Source organism: Ovis canadensis, chromosome 2 (assembly GCF_042477335.2).
Source record: "Ovis canadensis isolate MfBH-ARS-UI-01 breed Bighorn chromosome 2, ARS-UI_OviCan_v2, whole genome shotgun sequence".
In the NCBI taxonomy this organism is placed as follows: domain Eukaryota; kingdom Metazoa; phylum Chordata; class Mammalia; order Artiodactyla; family Bovidae; genus Ovis; species Ovis canadensis.
Window position 1 is genome coordinate 208,102,655 of NC_091246.1, and position 23,974 is coordinate 208,126,628.

The 23,974-nt window shown below is 38.7% G+C and overlaps 1 protein-coding gene across 13 annotated transcripts in view; it reads left to right on the forward strand.

Moving 5' to 3' along the window:
• The window catches only part of SPATS2L (spermatogenesis associated serine rich 2 like), a 184,327-nt gene that overhangs the window by 125,873 nt on the left and 34,480 nt on the right, over positions 1-23,974 (forward strand). For 7 of the 13 annotated variants that reach the window (XM_069577950.1, XM_069577951.1, XM_069577959.1 and 4 more), the window contains 2 exons: positions 18,361-18,567; positions 19,929-20,064. In XM_069577950.1, coding sequence (XP_069434051.1) covers positions 18,361-18,567; positions 19,929-20,064 — 343 coding nt within the window. The remainder of the gene's footprint in view (positions 1-18,360; positions 18,568-19,928; positions 20,065-23,974) is intronic. The other 6 variants (XM_069577956.1, XM_069577957.1, XM_069577955.1 and 3 more) reach the window with 1 other exon arrangement.

The following is a 23,974-nucleotide window of genomic DNA, read 5'->3' on the forward strand; positions in this document are numbered from 1 at the left end:
AAATATAAGAAGTTCAAGAATAGCTAAAATAGAAGGCTTAATAAAATGGTCAGATGTTCATACCGTACACTTATCACGAATCGCTTTACACTTACAGGAAGGGAGACAGTAGTCAACTGGATAACATGAATACTGTTTCTTTATATTCAACATGCGAAGTAAAAACTAAATAAGTATATTTTAATGTAGACGTTGGGTCACTGGGAAAGCAGCTGCTACAAATGCAGACTGAAAATTGCTAATTATCCACTCAAATACTGTGACTGCCCTTGTGGTTGACCATGGAATTTTCCAAATGGTGAAAAACTCTTGGTAAAGTTATAAACACCAGAGAGTACAGTTTTCTCTTAATGTATATAGTAGTTGAACCCTGGAGATCCAAGTAAATCTTGTAAATCCATAGGAAAACTGTACAAAAAATTCTTTGAGTTTATATGTCACATGTCTGGGAAGACATGAGAAAATTCAGGTCACCGGGCAGTTCTTCGTTGTGTGGGATTCCTGTGATTGTGAGTCATCTAGCATCCTGCCCCCAACACCCACCCATACAAAATTACTTAGATAAATTTTAAAAGTTTTTCAAAACGTCTCCTAAAATAAACCAAAGATGAATAAAACAGGGGCTTAAAAAGCAGAGACATCACTTTTCAGACAAAGATTTGTATAGTCAAAGCTATGGTTTTTCCAGTAGTCATGTATGAATGGGACCACTGAACCATAAAGAAGGCTGAGTGCCAAAGAATTGATGATTTCGAACTGTAGTGTTGGAGAAGACTTTGAGAGTGCCTTGGACTGCAGGGAGATCAAATCAGCCAATTCTAAGGGAAATTAATCCTGAATATTTATTGGAAAGACTGATGCTGAAGCTGAAGCTCCAGTACTTTGGCCACCTGATGCAAAGAGCTGACTAAAATTGGAAAAGACCCTGAAAGATTGAGGACGGGAGGAGAAGGGGGTGACAGAAGATGAGATGGTTGGATGGCATCACTGATTCAATGGACATAAGTTTGAGCAAACTCTGGGAGATAGTGAAGGACAGGGAAGCCTGGCATGCTGCAATCCTTGGGGTCACAAAAAGTCGGACATGACTTAGCAACTGAACAACAACCTACGGGGAGAGTTTAGTCAAGCAGAAGAGACAGGTGCAAACAGAAAATCACATGATAACCTGTTCTAAATCAGGGATTACCATGAGGAAGCATGAAATAACTGACACTGTGTAACACACTAAGAAGTTTTCTAATTGCTCACAAAGCTCTACTTTTCTTCCATAAACATTACCTAACAACACTATTAATAGTGCCATAATTCAGAAAATCCTTACTACACAATGATATCTTATAACAAACAACAAAAATAACCTATTTCTCTTTAGAATCTGGATGTTCCAGTCATCTTTTAATTCAGCTTTTCCTCTGCCTACAATTTTGAGAATGTTTTGATTTATGGTCAGGGCAAGAGAAAGAAATTAAATAATCGAATGGCACATTCCCAACTTTGCCTGTGATTGCTTTCACACGAATTACTTTCAAAATCTAATTACTCAGGTTGCTGTTGTGATATCAATCATACATTAAAAGCCCAGCACATATATTTGTTCATTTACTTATAATTTATACCTTCTTCCTAAAACAATTTCAGTAACTCTATCAAGTATATGACATTAGAGCAAATGCAATATTGAAGCGCTTCACTTCACAGTGGAGAGCTGCCTTGAAAGTTAAATACCCAGCAGATGAGTTCTCTGTACAAGGGGGCTTTTGTGAACCCTGTCATGAAACTGTTGGCAAAGAATACTTTATTGCACAAAGAACCATCCCAAGATCCCTCAGCTTTGTAAGTTTAGCATGAAGTCATTAAGGTATATCAGTATTATTTGTTAATAATTAATAAAACAAATATATTACTCATGTAATTCTTTCTGTTAAAGAATAAATGACGACAGTGGAAGGTTATCAGAAGTTTTTGCAAAAGGAAGGGAGTTCTTCTGGTTGACCATTAACTTCACCAACAGCTTGTGATCATAAATTTCAAAATGAGTTTATAGCTAGTTAAGTTTCTTTGCAAAGATAATGAAGATTAATCAGGAGGTTGATGCCAAAACTATCAAATGACTTCTGAAGTGCTTTGTTCAATTTTTCAGAAATCCTGAGATCTCTGCTAAATATTTTACAGATGAGTGTCGGATCTTGCATATTACTGCACCCCATTTTGAGTAGACCTTTGAAACTGGGCAGGATGGGAAAGATCCCTTAATCCCCTCACTTTATAGCTGAGTAGACCAAGGCCCCGGGGTCGAAAAGCTGAGAAGATCTATGCCCCAGGGGTAACTCTGTCTGGTTAGCAAAAGCCTGACTCAAATCCATGCAATTTTATGCATGCATTAGAGAGTTATTACTAAAACCACAGGCTCCATAACTCCTGAAAAATGTATATAATTGAAAAATTAGGGAAAAGTAATCATAACAAAACCAGATAATTATATTCTGTACTTGAGTGAGTTCAAAGTATGAGCCTTAAAGAAATCTCCAGTCTGCTGGTGGCGGAACATTTATCAAGCTTTCCAGTGATGAAACTGGCTCAGGGAAGCTTGCCCTGAATGCCCAGTTGGGCAGCAGGCTGTGAACATGTGGAAAGCGTGTTTTATCTTTTATAACACCTTGACATTCAAGATCTCTCTTTCTAAAGGTTTTAAAAAGGATCATTTGCTGGTAGGGGAAAAGTTAGCCTTAAGATATGTGCAGGTGGTTCCGGGGTGTTAGTGTGACTTCCCACATGAAAAATAACCACCAAAGGCATCATCATTTCAGGCTGTAAATATAGTACTGTCGAGTGGGACAATGCGGCAAGTCAGCGTATAGCTCTGAAGTTGGGGAGTTTGATTTAAACTTAGTACAAAATTACTTTTTTAAGCCTTGGAGTAGTTTTTTCTGTATTTCAGAATTTTTAATAACCACTCAAATTAGATCTTTTACATAATGCAATCAAGATTATCTGCATCTAAGTACAAAGTCAGTCAAGGAGTAGATCAAGATTTATTTTCACAGAAGTAATGCCAAGGGTCATTTTTATTTCTAAGGCTCTATCTAAATGGTTAAAGTGCATTATGACCTTAGGTTTCATTTTTCCCAGATGTGGCTCCTACTCTGTTTTCCCTAAGGGTCAGATTGCTGAAATGTCCATATGCTTATCACCGCATGGGCTAGAATAGGAATTCAGATTCCTCTGCTGTCCTTTTCCCCCTGGACACAATTCCCATCCAATAGGAAAGAAGCAGGATTGTGGGCTATCAATTGGCTCCATTGAGATAAGCTTGGGGGCTGGGCTTTCCTTGTCTTCAGCTCCCCTTCCCAGCAGGCTTCCTTTATTTCCTCTCATCTTGTAAAGCATCTTGGGAAGCCAGCTCTTCTGTTACCTGTTACTAGTTTCTAACAGAAGGCCCCATGCTGTGTTCACTGACCTCCAGGGTCTGGGCTTCTGCCCTGTGTGGGAGAACAGGGGCAGCCTCATCCTTTTACCTTTGCCAGGCAGATTCTGCATGTGGCTTGCCTCTGGGACAGAACCGCTTTCTTATTCTCTAGGTGAACTGAAGCAAATGTGAGAGAAAGGGTCCTGTTATTTTAGAATGTTGGCTGCCTGTCCCTCATTTGTGCTTCATATAAAAAAGAAGAAAACAACAACAGACTATTTTACAATATTTTTGTGGTGTGGGGTTCCCTATAAGATTTCCAAGCAGATTTTTTAATCCTGTTGTTGGCCCTAGCTCCAAGATTATCTCCTCTGCTTTTCTAAACCCTATATTGGACCAGAGGATTAGAAAAGATCAACAAGAAGAAAGCAGCTTGCTGAGAACTTTAATAGAAAAGCCAAATGTGTGTATTCCAGGATTTCAGCTGTTCCAGCTCTCAGATGGAAGCAACATAATATTGCTAAGAAGCAGGGCTTTAGCATTAAACATGTTTGGATTCAAATCTTGGCCTCGTCACTTACTAGTTGTGTGACCCCTTCCGTGTCTCACCTGCAAAATATTCTGCAATTGTGATGAGGAGTAAATGAGATAAATAAAGTGATTAATACAGTATTTGACACAGAGTAAACCCTGAAGTCATTTCTTTATCTATATAGGAAATATTTTAAGCATCTAACATGTGCCAGAAATTCTTCTAGATGAAGTGAACAAAATAAAAAAGTTTTTGCCTTCCTAGAGTTTATGTTCTTTTGTGGGAATGGGGAGAAGAGAAGCACAGTAAACCAGAATCCACCAAAATGTTTATGTGAAAGTGTTAGTTGCTTAGTCCTCTGTCCGTGGAATTCTCCAGACAAGGATGCTGGAGTGGGTTACCATTTCCTTCTTCAGAGGATCTTCTGACCCAGGGATCATGCCTGGGTCTCCTGCATTGCTAGCTGATTCTTTACCATCTGAGCCGCCAGGGAAGTTTAAATGTTTATAGATTATAGTAAATGTTGTGAAGGCAGCAAGTAGGAGAGAGGCTGGGGCAGGAAGAGGGGTGTGTGTAGCAGCTTCAGATAAGGCCCTGTGTGAATGGGTGAAGGAAGAGGGTATGTGGATGCTGAGGGAGCCCCCGTTCACGTTCCCTGACATCAGGCTATCTTGGTCTAAAAAGCCAATGTTTTATTTAAACCTTACTTAAGGATTGTTTTAGCTAAAGCCCTTGTAGCATTGTAACCATTGGTTTTTAATTAAAGATATAGTGCTTTGTTAGGCTATATAGCTGACATTAAGTACAGTCATGTGAACAGGCATTTTGAAGCATATAGTTTAAAGCACAGTTATCATTATTCTCACTCTTTTATTTTGGCATCTAATGCTTTAGTGTTAACTCCCATTTGTAGCTGTGTGTTGTTCAGTGTCAAACTCAGCTTCCAGCCGCACGGTGTCTGAATAGTTCAGGTAATGTTAGAGGCAGCCTTACGTTGTGTTTTCCGTGTCTTAGACCTCTGCTTCCTTTCTCTGTGTGTGATAAAGCAGGAGACAGAAACAGACACAAGACGTAGTGACATAAGGACACGGGATATATAAAACCCCTCGGGCATTTTCCTGTCACCTGGAGAGAGTGGACTCCAGAGCCCTCTCCCTTCTCTTTCTCATTTGAAAACTACTTTTGCTGCATCTCTACAGCAAAAGTTCAAACCATCTTCATCTCTGAATAGCTGATACCTTCCCAACTTCCCACTCAAACCTTGATAGCTACAAGGTTTCAGTTATAAACAGACTTAATTAAATGGAATGCACTCCTTGCAAAGAGCAAAATGCCTTCCATTAATTGTTTGGACTGCAAGGAGATCCAACCAGTCCATCCTAAAGGAAATCAGTCCTGAATATTCATCAGAAGGACTGATGCTGAAGCTGAAACTCCAAAACTTTGGCCACCTGATGCAAAGAACTGACTCATTTGAAAAGACCCTGATGCTGGGAAAGATCGAAGGCAGGAGGAGAAGGGGACAACAGAGGATGAGATGGTTGGATGGCATCACCGACTCAGTGGACGTGAGTTTGGGTAAACTCCGGGAGTTGGTGATGGACAGGGAGGCCTGGCGTGCTACAGTCCATGGGGTCGCAAAGAGTCAGACAGGGCTGAGCAACTGAACTGAATTGAATTGAAACCTTTAAAGGTATTAGTGATATTTAAGACCTTGTAAAGACAATATAAATTAAAAGACTGGTTTCCAGTCAGAATGTTCCCAGCTTGATCTGAGCCAATCCAGTATTACAGAATGGACTAAACCTATCTAAGTCTTTGTTCCAAAGTTATTGGCTCCTCTGAATTTCTGTTAATTGCCCTGTCATGTAGTGATAGAGGAATGATGTAAGATGCAAATTAAGGTATACAATAATTGTAATGTGAAAAGAGTTGCCTTGGGGTTTCATCACTATAACATCTTAAGAAAATTATCTTTACTCACTGTCTCCATGTCTTTACCTCTCTCTCACTTATCAATTTTTTAAGATCCCATCACTCCAAAGAAATTGTCCCCACTGAGTTTACCATTGGCCTCCATGAATCTAGCAGACATTTTCCCAATCCTTAAGTTACCTTTTCCTTGCAGGACTATTGACCACTCTTTCCTCAACCATCATGGTATCTATGACCTGATACTTTTCCTGGTTTCTCCCCTCCATCTTCATTGCTTCTGTGTTTCCTTTGAGGGTTCTTCTCCTCTAACTGGCTGTTAATTGTTGAGGCTCATCACGGCTGGGTTAGTTCCAAGTCCTTTCTCACATAAAGCTCTCTCTTAGATCATCTCAGTCGTGCTGTAACTTTGGTTGTGTATGCTGGCTCACAAACTCCTCATCCCAGTTGAGGCTACTCTCTGAACTTAGACTCCTACTTGATATTTTCACTTTGATATTTCAAAGCACTCTAACATCATGCTCAAAACAAACTCCTGATCTCCCTTCCCAGTCTTAGCCTTTTGATCTTAGTGTACCATCCATCCATCCTGAAGCAAGACAGAAATCTAGGCATCAGTCAAGACATCTTCCTCTCCCCTGATACTCAATTGATCACCAAGCCCTATTGGTTTTCTTTTTCAAATATTCCCGGCATCCATCCATTTCTCACTATCTTGATCTCTACATTCCCATCCAAACCATCTTCTCTTGTCTGTGCTGCTATAGTAATCCACTCCTCAATCACCTGGCATTCATTCTGTTCCCCTCTAAATCATTCTCTATCCTGTAATCTCTTCAGATAACACATATTTGGACTCTTAAAGATAAAGACCGAAAGTCTTACTCTGGCCTATAAGTGAAAGTGAAGTCTCTCAGTCGTGTCCGACTCTGCAATCCCATGGACTGTAGTCTATCAGGCTTCTCTGTCCATGGGATTTTCCAGGCAAGAGTACTGGAGTGAGTTGCCATTTCCTGCATATTCTGGCCCTTGGGTCCCATTCCAGCCTCATGATCTGGTGTGTTGATTCTTGCTCTTTGCTTCAGCCATACTGGTCTCCTCTTAGTCCCACATAGGAGCTGTGTACATCAGTCAGGTTTAAGTCAGGAGACAGAAGCCACACTGGTTATTTGAATAGGTGGAATGTAATAGCAAGAACTGCTAAGTAAAACAGTAGGAGGTGGCTAACTACTAATTGGTAAGTGAGGACTCTCAGGGGTCTAGGCTTGTCAAGAGAACAGTTACTGTTTCCAAGAAGGCTGGACAATAAAGGAAGTAGGACTGGGAGATTCCCCTGGTCTAAAACTAGATTCTGGCCTCATCAAATAGAGTGTGTTGTTACCAGTTGTTTGTTGTTGTTCGGTCGCTCAGTCGTGTCTGACTCTTGGCAACCCCATGGACTGCAGCACGCCAGGCTTCCCTGTCCTCCACTGTCTCCCGGAATTTGCTCAGACTCATGCCCATTGAGTTGGTGATGCCATCCAACCATCTCACCCTCTGTCATCCCCTTCTCCTCCTGCCCTCCATCTTTCCTAGCCTCAGGGTCTTTTCCAATGAGTTGGCTCTTTCCATCCGGTGGCCGAAGTTCTGAAGCTCCAGCTGCAGAATCAGCCCTTCCAGTAAATAGTCGTGACGACCAGAGGAACATGCTCGCAGCCTTGTGCTGACAAAAGATCTTGGCATAAGGCCTGGGCCGAGCTGTCCTATAGAAGAAGCCTACCATTTCCGGAGAGTGTAGATGGACTGGAACTGCTCAAAGCCCTTGCCGCCGGGGGAAGTCAGGGAACGTGGCATGAGCGTGCATCCGGAACTCCTCTGCATGGCTGCTGGCTTCTGTAGGGAATAATAATAATGATGAGGGACCAAAACCAGAGGTGTATTACTGCCCTCATCACCTTGCAGGGAACTCTTTGTTGCCCTCTACTAACAAAGGTAACAATCTACCAATTGGCAAAAGAAAATTGTTTACAGGGTCCACTGCTAGTTATCACAAAGTAGGGCAAACAAGGGTAGATTTAGAGTCAAGAGATAATAATTTGATAACTGCTTCAAACACTCTCTGCCTGGAATGCAACTTTCTTCCCTCCTCATCTGATTAGTTTTTTATGTGATTTCAGGTGAGCTTAGTTGTTTCTTCTGTGGAGAATTCATTCTTGCTATCCCTAAGTCACATACATGCCAAGCGTAGATTTCAGGACTGTGCACTTTCGTTTCCATAAAACTTATCAGAGTTGTAATTCTGCATGTGTTTGTGTGGTGGTGTGGTTTATGTGTCTTCCTTTGAGGCTGCAAGTTCTATGAGATGGAAACCACAGATGTCTTTTACCACTGTTGTGTTTTTGGTGTCTAGAACAACAACTGGACATAATAAGCACTCAAGCCTTTTTCATGATTTGTACTGAGTTATTAATATAAATAAATGGATATGTAAAGGTTAATTTGGGGCTTCTCTGGTGGCTCAGATAGTGGAGACTCTGTCTGCACTGCGGGAGACTTGGGTTCAATCCCTGGGTCGGAAAGATCTCCTGGAGGAGGGCATGGCAACCCACTCCGGTATTCTTGCCTGAATTTAAAATGTTTGAGTTCCGATGCTGCTTTTAAAAGATAATTGTTGATTTTGTATTTCCAGTTTTAAAAGACATTTATATTAATTGAAGAGATGTGAAAAATACAGTAAGGTTTAGGGGGGAAAAAGCCTACCTCCTAGAAACAACCACGGTTAAATTTCATTTCAGAATGTTTTAGATTTATAGATATATAGGGGTCATTTTTACAAATGTAATGTAGTGGGTGAACTTTTGTATCTTGCTTTTTACTTAACATGACATTATAAACGTTACCTCATATCATTTTGTTCTTTAAAAACATGACCTTAATAGCTGCGCTGTGTTTTTATGAACTTGCCATTTATTTTAATTATTTCCAAACTGTTGTCCATATACATTGTTTCCCCTTGCTATTATAAGCAATGCTGTAATGAACATTTTTTGTATATAAATCTTTATGAACAATCTTTTTCTTGACATACTTTCTTAGAAGTGGAATTATTGAGTTCAAAGGGTATGAATATTTTTAAAATTCTTAATATATTGCTGTCCAAAAAGATTGCACTAATCTCATTGTTTTATTTAGAAAATTGATTAGTAAGAAAATGGAGCATTTTGCCATGTTTAATTTCCATTTGCATTTCTTCTTTTGTGAATATTTAAGAATACTAAGATCAGTGGTCAAAAATCTACCAATTACTTTATTACTGGTTATCAGAAAACACTATTGTATTCACACAAGTACTTTTAAGGGAATAGTAATGCTTTAAGTAACACAGACATTAGGAATTTTAGGCATTATTTTATAATAGCAAAATTATATTTTATCAAAGTTTTTTTCTTGATAGAACCACTTATAATACTAAGTTAATCATGAGATGCTGTGATTTACTGAAATTACATTTGTATGGGAGACTATAAAGTCATCTTAACTCAGTGCGTTAAAATAATTATTTTAGAACTACTCTATAATAAATATATCCTTTAATATTTATTTTATTTTTTTAACTGTGCTGGGTCTTAGTTGCAGCATGTTGGATCTAGTTTCCCCACTAGGGATTGAACCCATGTTTCCTGCAGTGGAAGCAAGGAGTCTTAGTCACTGGACCATCAGGGAAGTTCCTTAATACATCCTTTAAATTTAGACTTGAATTCTGTGTACACTTCCTTCAGTCTACCTTTAAGTACAAAAGGCTTTCACCAAAAAGCTAAAGAGACAAGGGAGTTTTCAGAGACTTTCAAATCTGAACACATACATAGTTGTACATATATTATGAAAATCTTTGGATCTAAGTTTATATATTTCTCCCCAAAAGAAGGTTTGTTTTCTTTGATACTGTTAATAGAAAACAACCAACTCTGTTCATGTTTTACTCTGTAAAATAAATCAAGGACAAGTCAAATATGTAAGTAGACACTAAGATTTAGTAACTGGAAAATAGATAGTTCTCAGTATTGACAAGAGTTAAGTGTAAGTACAATTACATGCACTACAGTCGAGTGTCAGTGGGTCTAAGTGACTAGAAAATAATTTGGCAAAGCATATCAATAATTTTTTAAGAAAGATAAAGGCAAGAATTTATGTCTTCTTCATCACAAACCCTGCTAAATTATAGTAATTTTTAAATATGGAAATGCACAATGATGAAGGAAAGGGAAAAGACAGCCCCAGTTTCTAGAGGAAGAAAAGCAGATGGGAGAGGACTGATGAAGCAGAATGTTGCAGCATAGACTTCAGAGGGAGGGAGCTTTGGCAGGAAGGATGCTGACTGCCTGGCAGAAAATGGGGAAACACTAGATCTAGAGTTGGCTTTTAGGATGGGGGACAAGCCTAGAAAGAGAGGCATAAAGCAGGGTAATTAAATAAAGATATTTTAAGGAACAGTCCACTATTCCCTTACCTACTTCCATTCCAGTGTGTTTTATAAGATGTCTAACATTTGCCTTAGAGGTGAAAAGGGAGGGGTGGGAGTAGGGAGAGCAGAAAGTGATAGGCTAGTATTTTAAAGACCGTTAGAATAAAATCCAAAATTCTTCACAAGAAAATAACAAAACCCAGTGTTTCTCAAAGTGTCATCCACAATATTCAGTATCCAGTTTAAAGTATTACTATATTACTAGACATTGCAAGAAGAAAATGTGACCTTTAGTGAAGAGAAAGATTAGTCATTAGAAGCAGACCCATAGACAACCCAGATGTTGAAATCCGCAGACAAGGATTATCAATATGTTTTAAAATTTTGCCCAAAAAAGTGGACTTAATAGGTGAAGGGAGGAGAATTTCAGGAGAGATGGAAAGAATGAAATGACAACACTGGAACTAATAAGTACGGTATTTGAAGTTTTGGGAAGTCATCAGATGCAACTTGGACAGCAATTTGGCAGCAATTTGGACAATAAAGACTAAAGGATCAGTGAACTTGAAGACAGGTCAAAAGAAATTATCCAAACTGAAGAAAAGAGAAAACGAAATGGTGACAAAAGAAGCAGAGCCTCAGTGACTCAAGGGACAATTTCAAGCGTTCTCATAGATATGTAATTGGAATCTCAGAAGAAAAAAGGAGAGAATGGAGAAACAGGGGGACATATGAAGAAACGATGCCCACAGTTTTTCCAAACTTAACATAAAACAACAACGCACGTATCCAAAAAGCTCATCAAAATCCAAGCAGAGTAAATGATAGAAAATCACACCAAAGCCTGTCACACTCAAACTGCTGAAAGTCAGAAATGAAGATAAAATTTTAAATCAGTCAAAGGATAAAACACACATAACAAACAGGGGACAATAAGAAGAGTAAAGGTTAACTTCTCATCAGAAATGATATGGGCCTTTCATTCTGGAGTTTGAATGAAATCTATAAAGTAATAGGAATAACTGCCAATACGGAATTATATATATATATATATATGTATATGTATATATATATATATATATATATATATATAGAGAGAGAGAGAGAGAGAGAGAGAGAGAGAGGGAGAAAACATCCCTCAAAAAGGAAGATAAAGTCAAGATATTTTAAGATAAACAAAAATGGAAAGAGTTTTTCACCAACAGAGTTGCACTACAAAACAAGCTAAAGGATATTCTTTAGGTTGAAAGTAAATAATACTAGATTGAAATTTGAATCTGCTGGAAGAAATGAAAAACACTGAAAATGGTAAATGTATGAATAGAAAGAAAAATGTTTATTTTTCCCTCTTTGTTTTTTTTGAAAATCAATTGGCTGCTTAAAGCAAAAATAATAACAATGTATTCTGAGGTTCACAACAAACACAGGTAAAATATATGGCTATAAGTATACAGTTGATAGAAGTGGGTATGTGTAATTATTTATTTATTATTGTATGATTGTTACATTATACATGAGGCAGTATAATATTGATTCAAAGGACACTATGATAAATTAATGATGAAGGAAATGGCAACCCACTCCAGTATTCTTGCCTGGAGAATCCCATGGATGAAGGATCCTGGTGGGCTACAGTCCACAGGGTCACAAAGAGTCAGACACGACTGAGTGACTTCACTTTCACTTTCACTATAATCCTTGGAACAACCTCTAAAAGCAAAGAATGAAGAGGTATCACAAAACAGATAAGACTAACAATTTCTTGAAAACCATTTCACCTAAAAGAAGTAAGGAAAAAAATCAAAGAAACAAAGAATAAACACAACTCAAAATGGTAAACATAACCCAGTAATACCAATAATTATATTAAATGGAGATGGACAAAAGACTCTAATTAAACAGCAGAGATTGACAGACTGGATAGCAAGACCAGTAGCAAGACCCGATCATATGCTGATTAAAGAAATGCACTTTACACATGAAAGCAGAGACAGACCAAGCCCACAATAGTTATGGGTTTTATCACCGTTTTATTAGTAACTGATAGAGCAAGTATATTAAAAATCTTTCAGAATTTTTGAATAGTGTTGTCAACCAACTTGACCTAATTGACATTTGTAGAACACTACACCTGACAACTTGAAGGACACATGACATTTTCACCAAAATTGACCGATTGCTAGACCATAAAATAAGTTTCAAAAAAATGTAAGTATTAAAATCTTTAGATTATGTTCTTTGACCAAAAATAAAAGTAAAATAACATTTAATAGCACTAAGATATCTAGAAAATTTCCAAAAATTTAGAAATTAATCAACCTTCTAAATAATTCCTTGATGGGATATTTCCTGGCAGTCCAGTGGTTGGGTCTCTGTGCTTTTACTGTTGAGGACCTGGGTTCAATCCCTGGTTAGGGAACTAAGATCCTGCAAGCCATGCAGCACAACCAAAATAAATACACAAAAATAAATACTCTATTGATCAAAGGAAAAAAATTCACAAGAGATACTAGAAAATAATTTGAACTGCACCATAATGAAAATACAATAACCCAGTTACCACTATCGGTAATGAAATCGATTCTGATCCCTCATTTATTTATTTAAAGACTAGCAACAGGATATTATAACAGAATTTTATGCCAAAAGGGAAGTGAACAAATTTCTTTAAAAATATGAGTCACTAAAATGCACATGAGAAGAAATGGAAAATAGAAATAGCTCTAAATCCATCAAAGCAATTGGTAATTAAAATTCCAGGCTGAGGTGGCTTCACCAGTGAACTCTTAATTTAAGAAAAAATAATAGCAGTCTTAAACAAATCTTTATTTCCTGAAATAGTTTAGAAATAGAAGGAAGTCAGCACTTTTCAACTCATTTAATGAGGCCAGCATAGCCTTATCAAAACCTGACAAAAATTATTACAGGAAAAATCTCAGGACCACATTGCTCATAAATAAAAGGGCAAAATCCTCAACAAAATATTAGCAAACCAAAATAAGGACAATATATTAAAAAGTTAATACACTATAACCAAAGTAGTTTTTTTCAGGAATGCAGCATTGGTTTAACATTTTAAAAGCAACCAATGTTGTAACAAAATCAAAGAAAATAACAGCATGATCATCTTAAATCACTTGATAAAATAAAAACTCCCAGTAGATAAGAAAAATTACTGATAAGCATATGAAAATTATACTATATAGCCAATATAATACTTGATAATAAAATATTGAATGTAGTTTTCCTAAAATCAAGAACAATGCAAGAGTAATTGTTCTACATTGTCCTAGAATTCCTAGGCAGCCTAATAAGGCAAGGAAAGATTGGAAAGACAGAAACTACACTTCATTTACAGATATCATTATTGCCTATTAGAAAATTACAAGAAAGCTACAAAACAAAAAACTGATAAGGAAATTAGCAAGGTGTTTTAGGTACAAGTTCAATATATAAAAGCTAAATTGTATTTCTGTATTCTAGCAACCAGCAATTGGGAAATGAAGTTTTAAAAAATTACTATATATACAATGACATTTTGCATGTCATCTAAAATTTTTGTTCAGTCACCAAGTCATGACCAGCTCTGTTCCACCCCATGGACTGCAGCACTCCAGTCTTCACCGTCCTGTCCTTCACCATCTCCCAGAGTTTGCCCAAGTTCATGTCCATTGAGTTGGTGATGCCATCCAACCATCTCATCCTCTGTTGCCCTCTTCTTCTGCCTTCAGTCATTTCCAGCATCAGGGTCTTTTCCAATGAGTTGGCAGTTCACATCAGGTGGACAAAGTATTGGTGCTTCAGCTTCAGCATCAGTCGTTGCAAAGAGTATTCAGGGTTGATGTCCTAGGAATAAAAACTAAAGATGCACAAGACACTGAAAGCCATAAAATGATGCAACAAATAAAAGAAAACCTAAAGAAATGGGGAGATATATAATGTCCAGTACTCAATAGATGCAGTATCACTGAGATACCAGTTATCTCCGAATTGATTTATACACTGAATGCAAATGCAGTTAATATCCCATCAGATTTTTTTTAAAGAGATATACAAGTTCATTGTTAAATTTATATTGAAATGCAAAGGACCTAAGACCTTGAGGCAATCTTGGAAAAGAAGAGTAAAATTGAAGGACATTCATTATTTAATATTAAGACTCATTATATAGTAATTAGTGAATGAGATAATGTGGTATCAGGGTGAGGAGAGACAATTAGATCTGTGGAATAGAATAGAGTTCAGCAGTAGAACACACAGATACAGTCAACAAATTTTCAACTGAGGTGCCAAAGTAGTTTAGTGGAGAAAGGTCAACTCAGATTTATCATGCTGGAGTCTTATATTCTTTTTTCACATTTTACATACTAGTTGTTAAGGGCAGAAAGACTATGTCCCATTTAACTCCTGCTAATTATCCAAGGCTAGCACACGATGGTCATTCTATACAGGCCTGTTGAGTTAAATTGGATCAGAAATCAGATCCATACTCAGAAAGCTATATAACATCTATGTTGGGATTTGATAAGTAATTTTAATAAGAGGAAGCTTCGGGTAATAGATTCAAAAACACATAAGCTTCTAGGAGCAAATTTTAAGACACATGGACAAGGATTAAATTCGAATATAATTTTTATTGAAATCTGGGCAGATTGGGCGTTTCCAAAGATAACTTTTCTTTCCAAGAAGTAGCTCCTTTGGTTCAAGTATTTGATGAATATTGGATAAAGACATAGCCAGAGACTCATATCAAACTAGGCTCCCTATAATTGGAAAGGCCCCAGGCATGCAAAGTACGAAAGTAATACTGATTCATTCATTCACCCATCCATTCAGTATTCATCATGTACCCACAAGGCACCAAGCATATAATGATGAACAAGACATACATCACTGTCTCCACTTTTCTCATGTAGAAATTGAAGAGGATATTTTAAGGTTTCACTAAAATCAATACTCTTAGTCTAGAATATAAATTTGTAATGACTATAGATTGTAGGCCAACAAATCTCATGCTTCTTTTGGTTTGTATTAGGGCTCTTCAATAGAAAAATAGTATGAGCTGTACATGTAATTTTAAATTGTCTAATAGACACATTTAAAAAGTAAAACTAAACAGGTGAATTAAATTGAGTAATATATTCTATCTAAATTATATTGACAATCATATTGACATGTGATAATATTTTTTATTGAGCAAAGGAATATTTTTAATTCTCCTTTTTTTTTGTACTAAGTGTTCAATAGCCTCATGTGGCTAGTGGCTACCTTATTGGAGAGTGATATGACTCAGCTCCAAGTCAGCTATAGTCTATTGAAGATTACAAGTGGAGGGACTTCCCTGGTGGACCTGTGGTTCAGAATCTGCCTTCCACTGTAAGGAACACAGGTTCGATCCCTGGTCAGGGAATTAAGATCCCACATGCCATGGGGCAACTAAGCCCTTGCACCACAACTACAGAGCCCATGTGCCACGACTAAAATTCAGTGCAGCCAAAAATAAATAAACAAAATTTCTAATTAAAATGATAAAGTTTACAAGTAGATTTCAGAAAGGTGGAAAACGGATGGTATTTCTAGCTCATAATGTTAGAGGAAAATCACTGTACCCAGGAAAGGACTCTTTATTCTATTGCTAGAAATATCAGCACCTGTGGTCAGAATGAACTAATTCTGTTATAGTCAATAGTTCTCTAACCCTCCACCAATTTACCAGTTTTCATCTGAAAGAATCCTAGCGTTTTACTGTATTTGGAGACAGATTGTACCACCAGTGTGCAAATATACCCAAGTAGTCTTTGAGAACTCAGATCTTTCCAGCATTCAATGACCCCACCGTTGAGACAGCTTTCAGGTCCTAAAAAAAATACTACTATCCAAATTTCTCAATAAACATTTGTTGGATGAATGATGAAATGAACCAGTAGCCTTCATATCAGTTCTCTGATACACAAAATATATTCAGCTCTAGGTTAATAATCCCAAACTCATTTGCATGCTGGTCTTCCATTTAAAATGCTTTTGCATTCAACAGAATAATTTCTTTCTTCTGTTCTAAGGTCATTATTTCCACTAGGCTATAATGGAAATCCCCTTTATTTTCAAGAATAACAGTAATTTACTACACTATGCACAATGAACTGTATTTTAGAGTCTTAATTTATTGAATTTCATCAAGCCTGAATCTCAACTGTGATTTAGAGAGAGTTGGAACCAGCCTATACTTACTCACTTTTAACAAAACATTTATACAGTCATCAAAAAATTAGTTTTTCATCTTTCACAGTAGAGTTTCTCCCGGTGAGGGTACTACCCAGGTACCATCCAACTCCACCCCAACCGAAACACCTGGAAGCTGAATCCTGGATCCACTTCTGAATCGAAATTTCTGCAGGTGGTGTCAGGGAATTTGCATTTGCAATTAGTACTAGGGGAAAAGTTATGCACACTAAAGTTTGACAACCACTGCCCCTGCAGTGAAGTTCCAAACTTTAGTAAAACTAAAGATAAAATTGTATACTATCATTTAAATCTGTTTTATTACTGGAGGAAATGATGTTTTCAGTCCTTACTTACTTTGTTCACCACCTGGGCTGAACATTCCACTGTGTGCTATAATTTCCTTTGAAGTAAATTTTAAGAAGCATTCAATATTCAGCCTATAAAATGTAGGCTGTGCCTTTTTGATATATAGGTAATAAGTGATGGATTCAGCTAAAATCAGATTTACCCATCATAAATGGGCAAACGTCTAAAGCCAAACTGACTAGGACCAAATTCTATTCTTTTGTACTTTCCAAGTGTATTTTCTATAATGCTTGTGACAGTGTCAGGAAAGGTATTCTTTGTTTGTTTCTTTTTTTTTTTTTCCTGTGAAATCGTTTTAAGAGTACTTTAATTCAGTCACAATCCTACAGATAGCTATTGAGCTAGACACAAGTACTGGAGCTTCAAAAATGAATCAGATTTTGCATCCGCCTTTAAGGGCATCTTAGCCTCTGCAGGGAAGGAGCAGACATGAAAACTTTGTGTTGAATTTAATGCACCAGGTTACACCAGGAAGTAGAGAGAGGTGAGGCAGAGGCCGGGCTTCATAGCGATGATGTTGTGCTCTGTTTGGGTATGAGCCATAGTTGGCCAGAGAAATGGACTCATTCATACAAGGTAATCCAGACATCAGGAAGGTCAGAAGTGCCAAACCTACACTCTTTCCATTACACCCAGCTTTCTCCAAGAACCTGACCTGCAAAAGCAGGCTGGCTTCCCTTTTTCTCATACCCAGAGCTCTCTCTGGTTGTCAGTAAGATGTTAAGTGTGATACATTTCCTTCTCAGGCCACTGAGGTGCCATTTAATCCACTCCAGCAATAACTAAATAGGAACCTACCTTTAAAAGATGCCGAAAGCAACGTGCTGCTAATTTATTGCCATATCTGTTAAAGCTCCAGAGGGAATCTGACTCTCTAGATTTAAAATATAGTTGAGTTATTGTGATGATGTTTCCTGATTTAATCCTTTCATAAATTAGATGAAATGATCATAGGACCTGTTGTCACTTCATTCTTGCCCTAGCTTCTCTTCTGCCTTCATTAATTCCGAATAAAATACCAAAAGACATTGATGTAGCACTTGGAGATGGGAGGGCTATGTTTTTATAGCCTCAATTTGAAATCGCACTTGAAGACATCTAAGCCTTTACTGAATAGTGGGGGAACTGTTCATGCATATAAGGCTCCTAAGGACCTTCCTGGGTAGTTATGGGTGAGGAAACTAAGACTCAGAGATAAGTGGCTTGCCTGGGGTCACTCTGTAAGTAATTACTAGAGTCAAAACACCCACTGAGGTTTTCTAACTCCAAGAACAAGGCTCTTTCTAGTATATCCTTTCATCTTCTGGGGAGTCTATTAAAACAGTTTCTTGACTGTTTGCAGTGAAAGGAACTATTGCCAAGATGTTAACAAAACCCAGAATTGTGGCATCCCCATCAGCTGATCATCAGTGTTTTTAGTTTATCACTTCACAGACATTATTTGGTGTTTTCTTACAGAAGGCAACAGACCACTGCAACAGAAACTGTCCTTAGATGGGAACCCCAAACCTATACATGGAACACCAGAGAGGTCAGATGGCCTACAGTGGTCAGCTGAGCAGCCTTGTAACCCAAGCAAGCCTAAGACAAAAACATCTCCTGTTAAGTCCAATGCCCCTGCAGCTCATCTTGAAATAAAGCCAGATGAGTTGGCAAAGAAAAGAGGTAAAGTGATTTCTTTTGCACAAATGATTCAACATATTTTGCGCACACAGAGAAGTACCTGAATGACAGAACTCTCCAAAAGATGCCGCTTAGTAAAGAGAGTTAGACCTGAAATTGCATTTCTTTCTGTGAGCCACATAGATTGAAAACCAGATATGATTCCTCTGTTGTTAATCAAAGGGCTTGAATGTTTAAGTGGAATTATATCCTCTTTTCCTGCCTCTCTGTGGCCATTCTTCTCTTTCTAGGCATGGATAAATTTGTACCACAAACACTTGGTACCCTAACATCCTATAAAGCAAATGTTAATTCAGGAGCCTCTTTAGCCACATAAATGTTGAATGTTTCCCTGATATACAGGTTCTGAATTTGCATTGACTAAAGATGAGTTTAGAGGCCAACCATGTCTTCTGATATGATGTTCCTCATGTAAATTCAGTTCTGTGTTAGAACTTTCAGACAAAAGACACTGAAAGAGGGTTTTATATTGGACACACTGTATTTTGATTACTTTTTGAACTTTGATATATTGATACTTTATGCATAACTAGTATTAAACATGAAAGGGGCTAAATCGCTTCCTTTCTGATTACCAGAGGATTTAAATAATATTCTCATTCAGGCCTCAGTTGTATCTGATTTCCTTGGCTTGGGTTTGATTATACCTTCTCACTTTTCTTGAGAGAGATTTCTTTTTTCTAAGAAACCATGCCCTTGTTGGGATAAGTACAATTTGCCTATTTGCTCTGCACTATCTGTAAAGCCTGGTGACAGTTTCAGGAAATCAGGCAAGATTGGCACCCACAGAGCTGCTTTAAGTACTGCTGCTATAATTACAGGCCTGGCTCAGGACTGATGGGGCCAGAGCCAGGGTACCTGGCACGGATGCTCTGTCCTCTCTCTAGCCCATCTGTACCTCTCCCAACCTCTATGTCATTTTCCTCTTCCAAAAGCCCTGCTGGCTTTAAACCACACAGAGTGGTGTTTATAGAGAGAGCCAGCAGCACAAATGGTCTTTAGACGTATCAGATTCTAAGAAACCCCAGTTTGTAATAGAACATAATGATCAGAGTCTCTTTGCAAAGAGTAGAGGAGATACATGTGCCCAAAATGGCCCAGCCAGAGAGCCCGCTGGTGAGATCACAGCTTCTCAGGGACCACACAAACCACCCACTCTGGATTTAAAAAAATTGGGATTATAAACATCCTCTTAATGGAACTTTTTTTTTTCAATTGAAAAACAAAAGAAGATCTCTTCTTATTAGAAGGGGATATAGTTGCCTCTGTTGTTGTTGTTTAGCTCAGAAGTAAAAAAAATAAACTGATCACTTTAACATGTTCTTTCTTGACATTAATTTCAGGCCCAAATATTGAGAAATCAGTGAAGGATTTGCAGCGCTGTACTGTGTCTCTAACTAGATATCGTGTCATGATCAAGGAAGAGGTTGATAGTTCCGTGAAGAAGATCAAAGCTGCCTTTGCTGAATTACACAACTGGTGAGTAATTTCACTTAGAAACTATCAATTTATGGTACTTGAGCTGTTCCTAGAGGTAAAAGCATCAGATGGAAAAATGTTTATTTAATACATAAACATCACAGAACAACACTTCAGTGAGTTTTCTTAAACCCTGCTGACAGATGCATATCTTGGGAATAGAAAAGAAGAGAAAATTTGAAATAAAAGAGAAACCTGATAGACATTATTCGCTGGAGTTTGAAGTTGGGTCAGAAGTATATGAATGATTTAGAACACAACCTCAGTAAAGGACAAAACTTCAAAAACTATATTTTTGACAAATCTTTGGAAGGTTAACATGAATGCTTGCTCAGAAAGAATATTTTCCAGCCTGATGTCATCATAAAATAAGAAAAGCTCCCTTAACAAAATTCAGAAACAGCTTATGTAAACTTAGTGATAGACCCCCATTCTTGGTACCTTGAAGACTGGAATTAAGAAATGGTATGTCAGTGTGGTTTTGGTCCTGCCCTGCCCTGCTCTGCAGTGGATTTTGATGGAAGACATTTCTTTCAGCCTTATACTTTTGCTCATGTCCACAGTCAGAGTGAAATATCTGTTAGTAAAAAGATTAAGTTAATATCAGTAGAAAAATGTTCTCAGTGTATCCATCAGGACACTTTCAGTTTCAAGTGACAGAACCTCAAATCACAGTAGTTAAAGAGAAAAGAGGATTTATTACTGATGTACATGAAAATCCCAGGAAATTCCTTTAGGCAAATTTGGTTCTAAGCCCAGTATGTTAGCAGGATTCAGATTCCTCTCTCTCTCTCTCTCTCTGCCTCCTTTCCTTGCCCAATGTCCCCCACAGTCTCCTGGTTCTGCTTATTCTTCACTTCACTCTTAGGTACAGTGTCTCCATGTAGCAGCAAAGATGACACGCTGGCAGCTCCAAGCGTATACAATCTTTAGCCCCATGATCTTAGAGAGGACTTTGTTTCCAGTAGTTCTGATAAAAAAGTCCAGAAGGGCTAATTCCCATTGGCTGGGTTGGGTCATATATCTGTCCATAAACCAATTCCTGTGGCCACAGGGACAGTCTTCCCACTGGCCAGGCCAGAGTCACGTGCCTGCCCAGAGAGTTAGTGGTGGGACATTGGCAGGTTGCGGGGGAAACCCCACCTGAACTCCATGAACTGAGAGGTGAAGAACCCTAGATCCCTGGAGAAAAATCACGGTGTTAAAGAGGAAAATAAGAACAAAGAAAACACATGTCCACAATGTCCAGGCTCACATAGCATGTTCCCTATATTGGCCTATCATGATTCCAGAGTTTGATCACACTTTCCACATATTCTTCCCATTCTAAGTCCTTTCTTTGACACTGATGTGCTTTTTTGCTGACTGTAGCATAGTGTGAAACTAAGGATTATGTCAAACAGTAACCTAATGTAAAAGTCTCAAACTTTAAATCATCTGCTACTTAGACTGTGAGATTCCAGGGGTGCATAAGTCAGCAGGGACTTGAAAACAAACCATCTCCTTCAGTTATCATTCAGTGAGGAATCATTTACCCTCCACCCAGTGGAACACTTCTCTGTTCGATCAGATTATAACCTCACTAACTGTTCAAAACAAACTCCAAGAATATGTTTGAAAGTACTCGGAGAAGGTAAAGATGCTACACAAATAAAAAGTGTTATTATTATTATTATTATCATTGATTTTAAAATTTTATAGTTACACGACTTTTCCAATTTATCCTTCAGTTCAGTTCAGTTCAGTCACTCAGTCATGTCCAACTCTTTGCGACAACTCTTTGCGTGCGCAGCACGCCAGGCCTCCCTGTCCATCACCAACTCCCGGAGTTCACTCAGATTCATGTCCATCGAGTCCGTGATGCCATCCAGCCATCTCATCCTCTGTTGTCCCCTTCTTCTCCTGCCCCCAATCCCTTCCAGCATCAGAGTCTTTTCCAATGAGTCAACTCTTCTCATGAGGTGGCCAAAGTACTGGAGTTTCAGCTTTAGCATCATTCCTTCCAAAGAAATCCCAGGGTTGATCTCCTTCAGAATGGACTGGTTGGATCTCCTTGCAGTCCAAGGGACTCTCAAGAGTCTTCTCCAACACCACAGTTCAAAAGCATCAATTCTTCGGCACTCAGCTTTCTTCCCAGTCCAACTCTCACATCCATACATGACCACTGGAAAAACCAAAGCCTTGACTAGACGGACCTTTGTTGGCAAAGTAATGTCTCTGCTTTTGAATATGCTATCTAGGTTGGTCATAACTTTTCTTCTAAGGAGTAAGCGTCTTGTAATTTCATGGCTGCAGTCACCATCTGCAGTGATTTTGGAGCCCCCAAAAATAAAGTCTGACACTGTTTCCCCTGTTTCCCCATCTATTTCCCATGAATTGATGGGACCCTAATATGTAAAAGCATGCTCAGGGGCTTCCTTCATGTTCCAGCGGTTAAGAAGCCAATGCAGGGGACATGGATTCGATCCCTGGTCCAGGAAGATCCCACATGCAGTGGAGCAACAAGGCCAGAGCGCCACAGTTACTGAGCCCAAGCACCTTAGAGCCCTTGTTCCACAACAGGAGGAGCCACCACAATGAGAAGCCTGCACACAACTAGAGAGGAGCCCCAGCTCTCTGCAACTAGGAAAAACTCATGTGCAGCAGTGAAGACCAGCACAGCCAAAAATAAATAAATAAAAGAACACGCAACATCCAGACTTGTTCTCTGGAGCCAGAGTCAGCACACGTCGCCTGTAAAGTGCCGGCAGGTTAAAAAACCTTAAGCTTTCCAGGCTGTAAGGTCCGTGTGCTCCTACTCAGGGCTGCTGGTGGGCTGTGGAAGCAGCCGGAGAGCCTTCGGAGGCAGGGGGCAAATCTGGCTCAGCGGGGTCGTGGTTTACCAGCCTCTGTCTGGAGCCTCTGTCTGGAGGCTGCTCACAGAAGACTACTCTGTCTTCTCCTTTGGTGTGGCATTTTAGGATACAATCTTCCTCTGAGGCCCACGTGTGACACCTTCCCTCTGAGTGAGTCACACACTAATCGACAGAGTGTAGCAATGACCTCAGATTACCTCTCTCCTCCAGCTGCTTTGAGTCCTTTTATTTTTTATTTCCTTAGTAAAATGAACATCGCATGGCTCATGAGACACCTTGAGATTTATAACAGATTCTTTGAGTGCTTTACTCCTCAAGAGCGGGAAGTGTGGGGCCAGGAAAGTCAGCACCCAGGGAAGATGCGTATCTTTGCTTGTAATTCACATCGTGTTTTATACCGATGGGAAGGATGGCTTCTGAATGAGCTCTGCCAAAGCAATACGGCTGTTTAAAAGTCACCTCCTTGACAGAAGGACATTTTCCCTCCAAACTGAACAAGAGAACATTTAGACCAACTACTTCCCGTATGGTATTTCTGTGAAAGGGGAAAACACCACCCCTTGTTTTCTGCCCTAACCCTTCAGCAAAACAATCCCCAAATAATTACACAGATGTTAACTTGAACATAAAACTAAAGTATTTTTTATCAACCACAAACATGCATTTATGCCAAAGGGAAAAACTTGGCCTCTATTCAAAATAAGTATGCTGCCCAGGCAACAGGGCGATGTGCTTGAATTAAGCCTCTCATTTTCTGAGGAGCAAAGGCTGGATCTTAAGGATTGTGGTGCTCTTGAAAAAATAGTAGGTCACGGAATAGAAGAAGGCAGCTTAAAAGCTTAAAAAATGAAACTTCCCTAGTGGTGCTGAAATCACGAACTCTCGGCACTAGAGAGAATTTTGAGTGCGGCGCTATTCATTTAGCACAGTGGAAACCTCAGGGCCGCATCACAGAGTGTATCCAGATTTGGAGGATGTGGCGTCCTCTGGAGATTTCCAGGAGTGCCGGTTCTGAGGCAGATGTTGACTCATGTGGTGCATTAGCAACAGGGGTG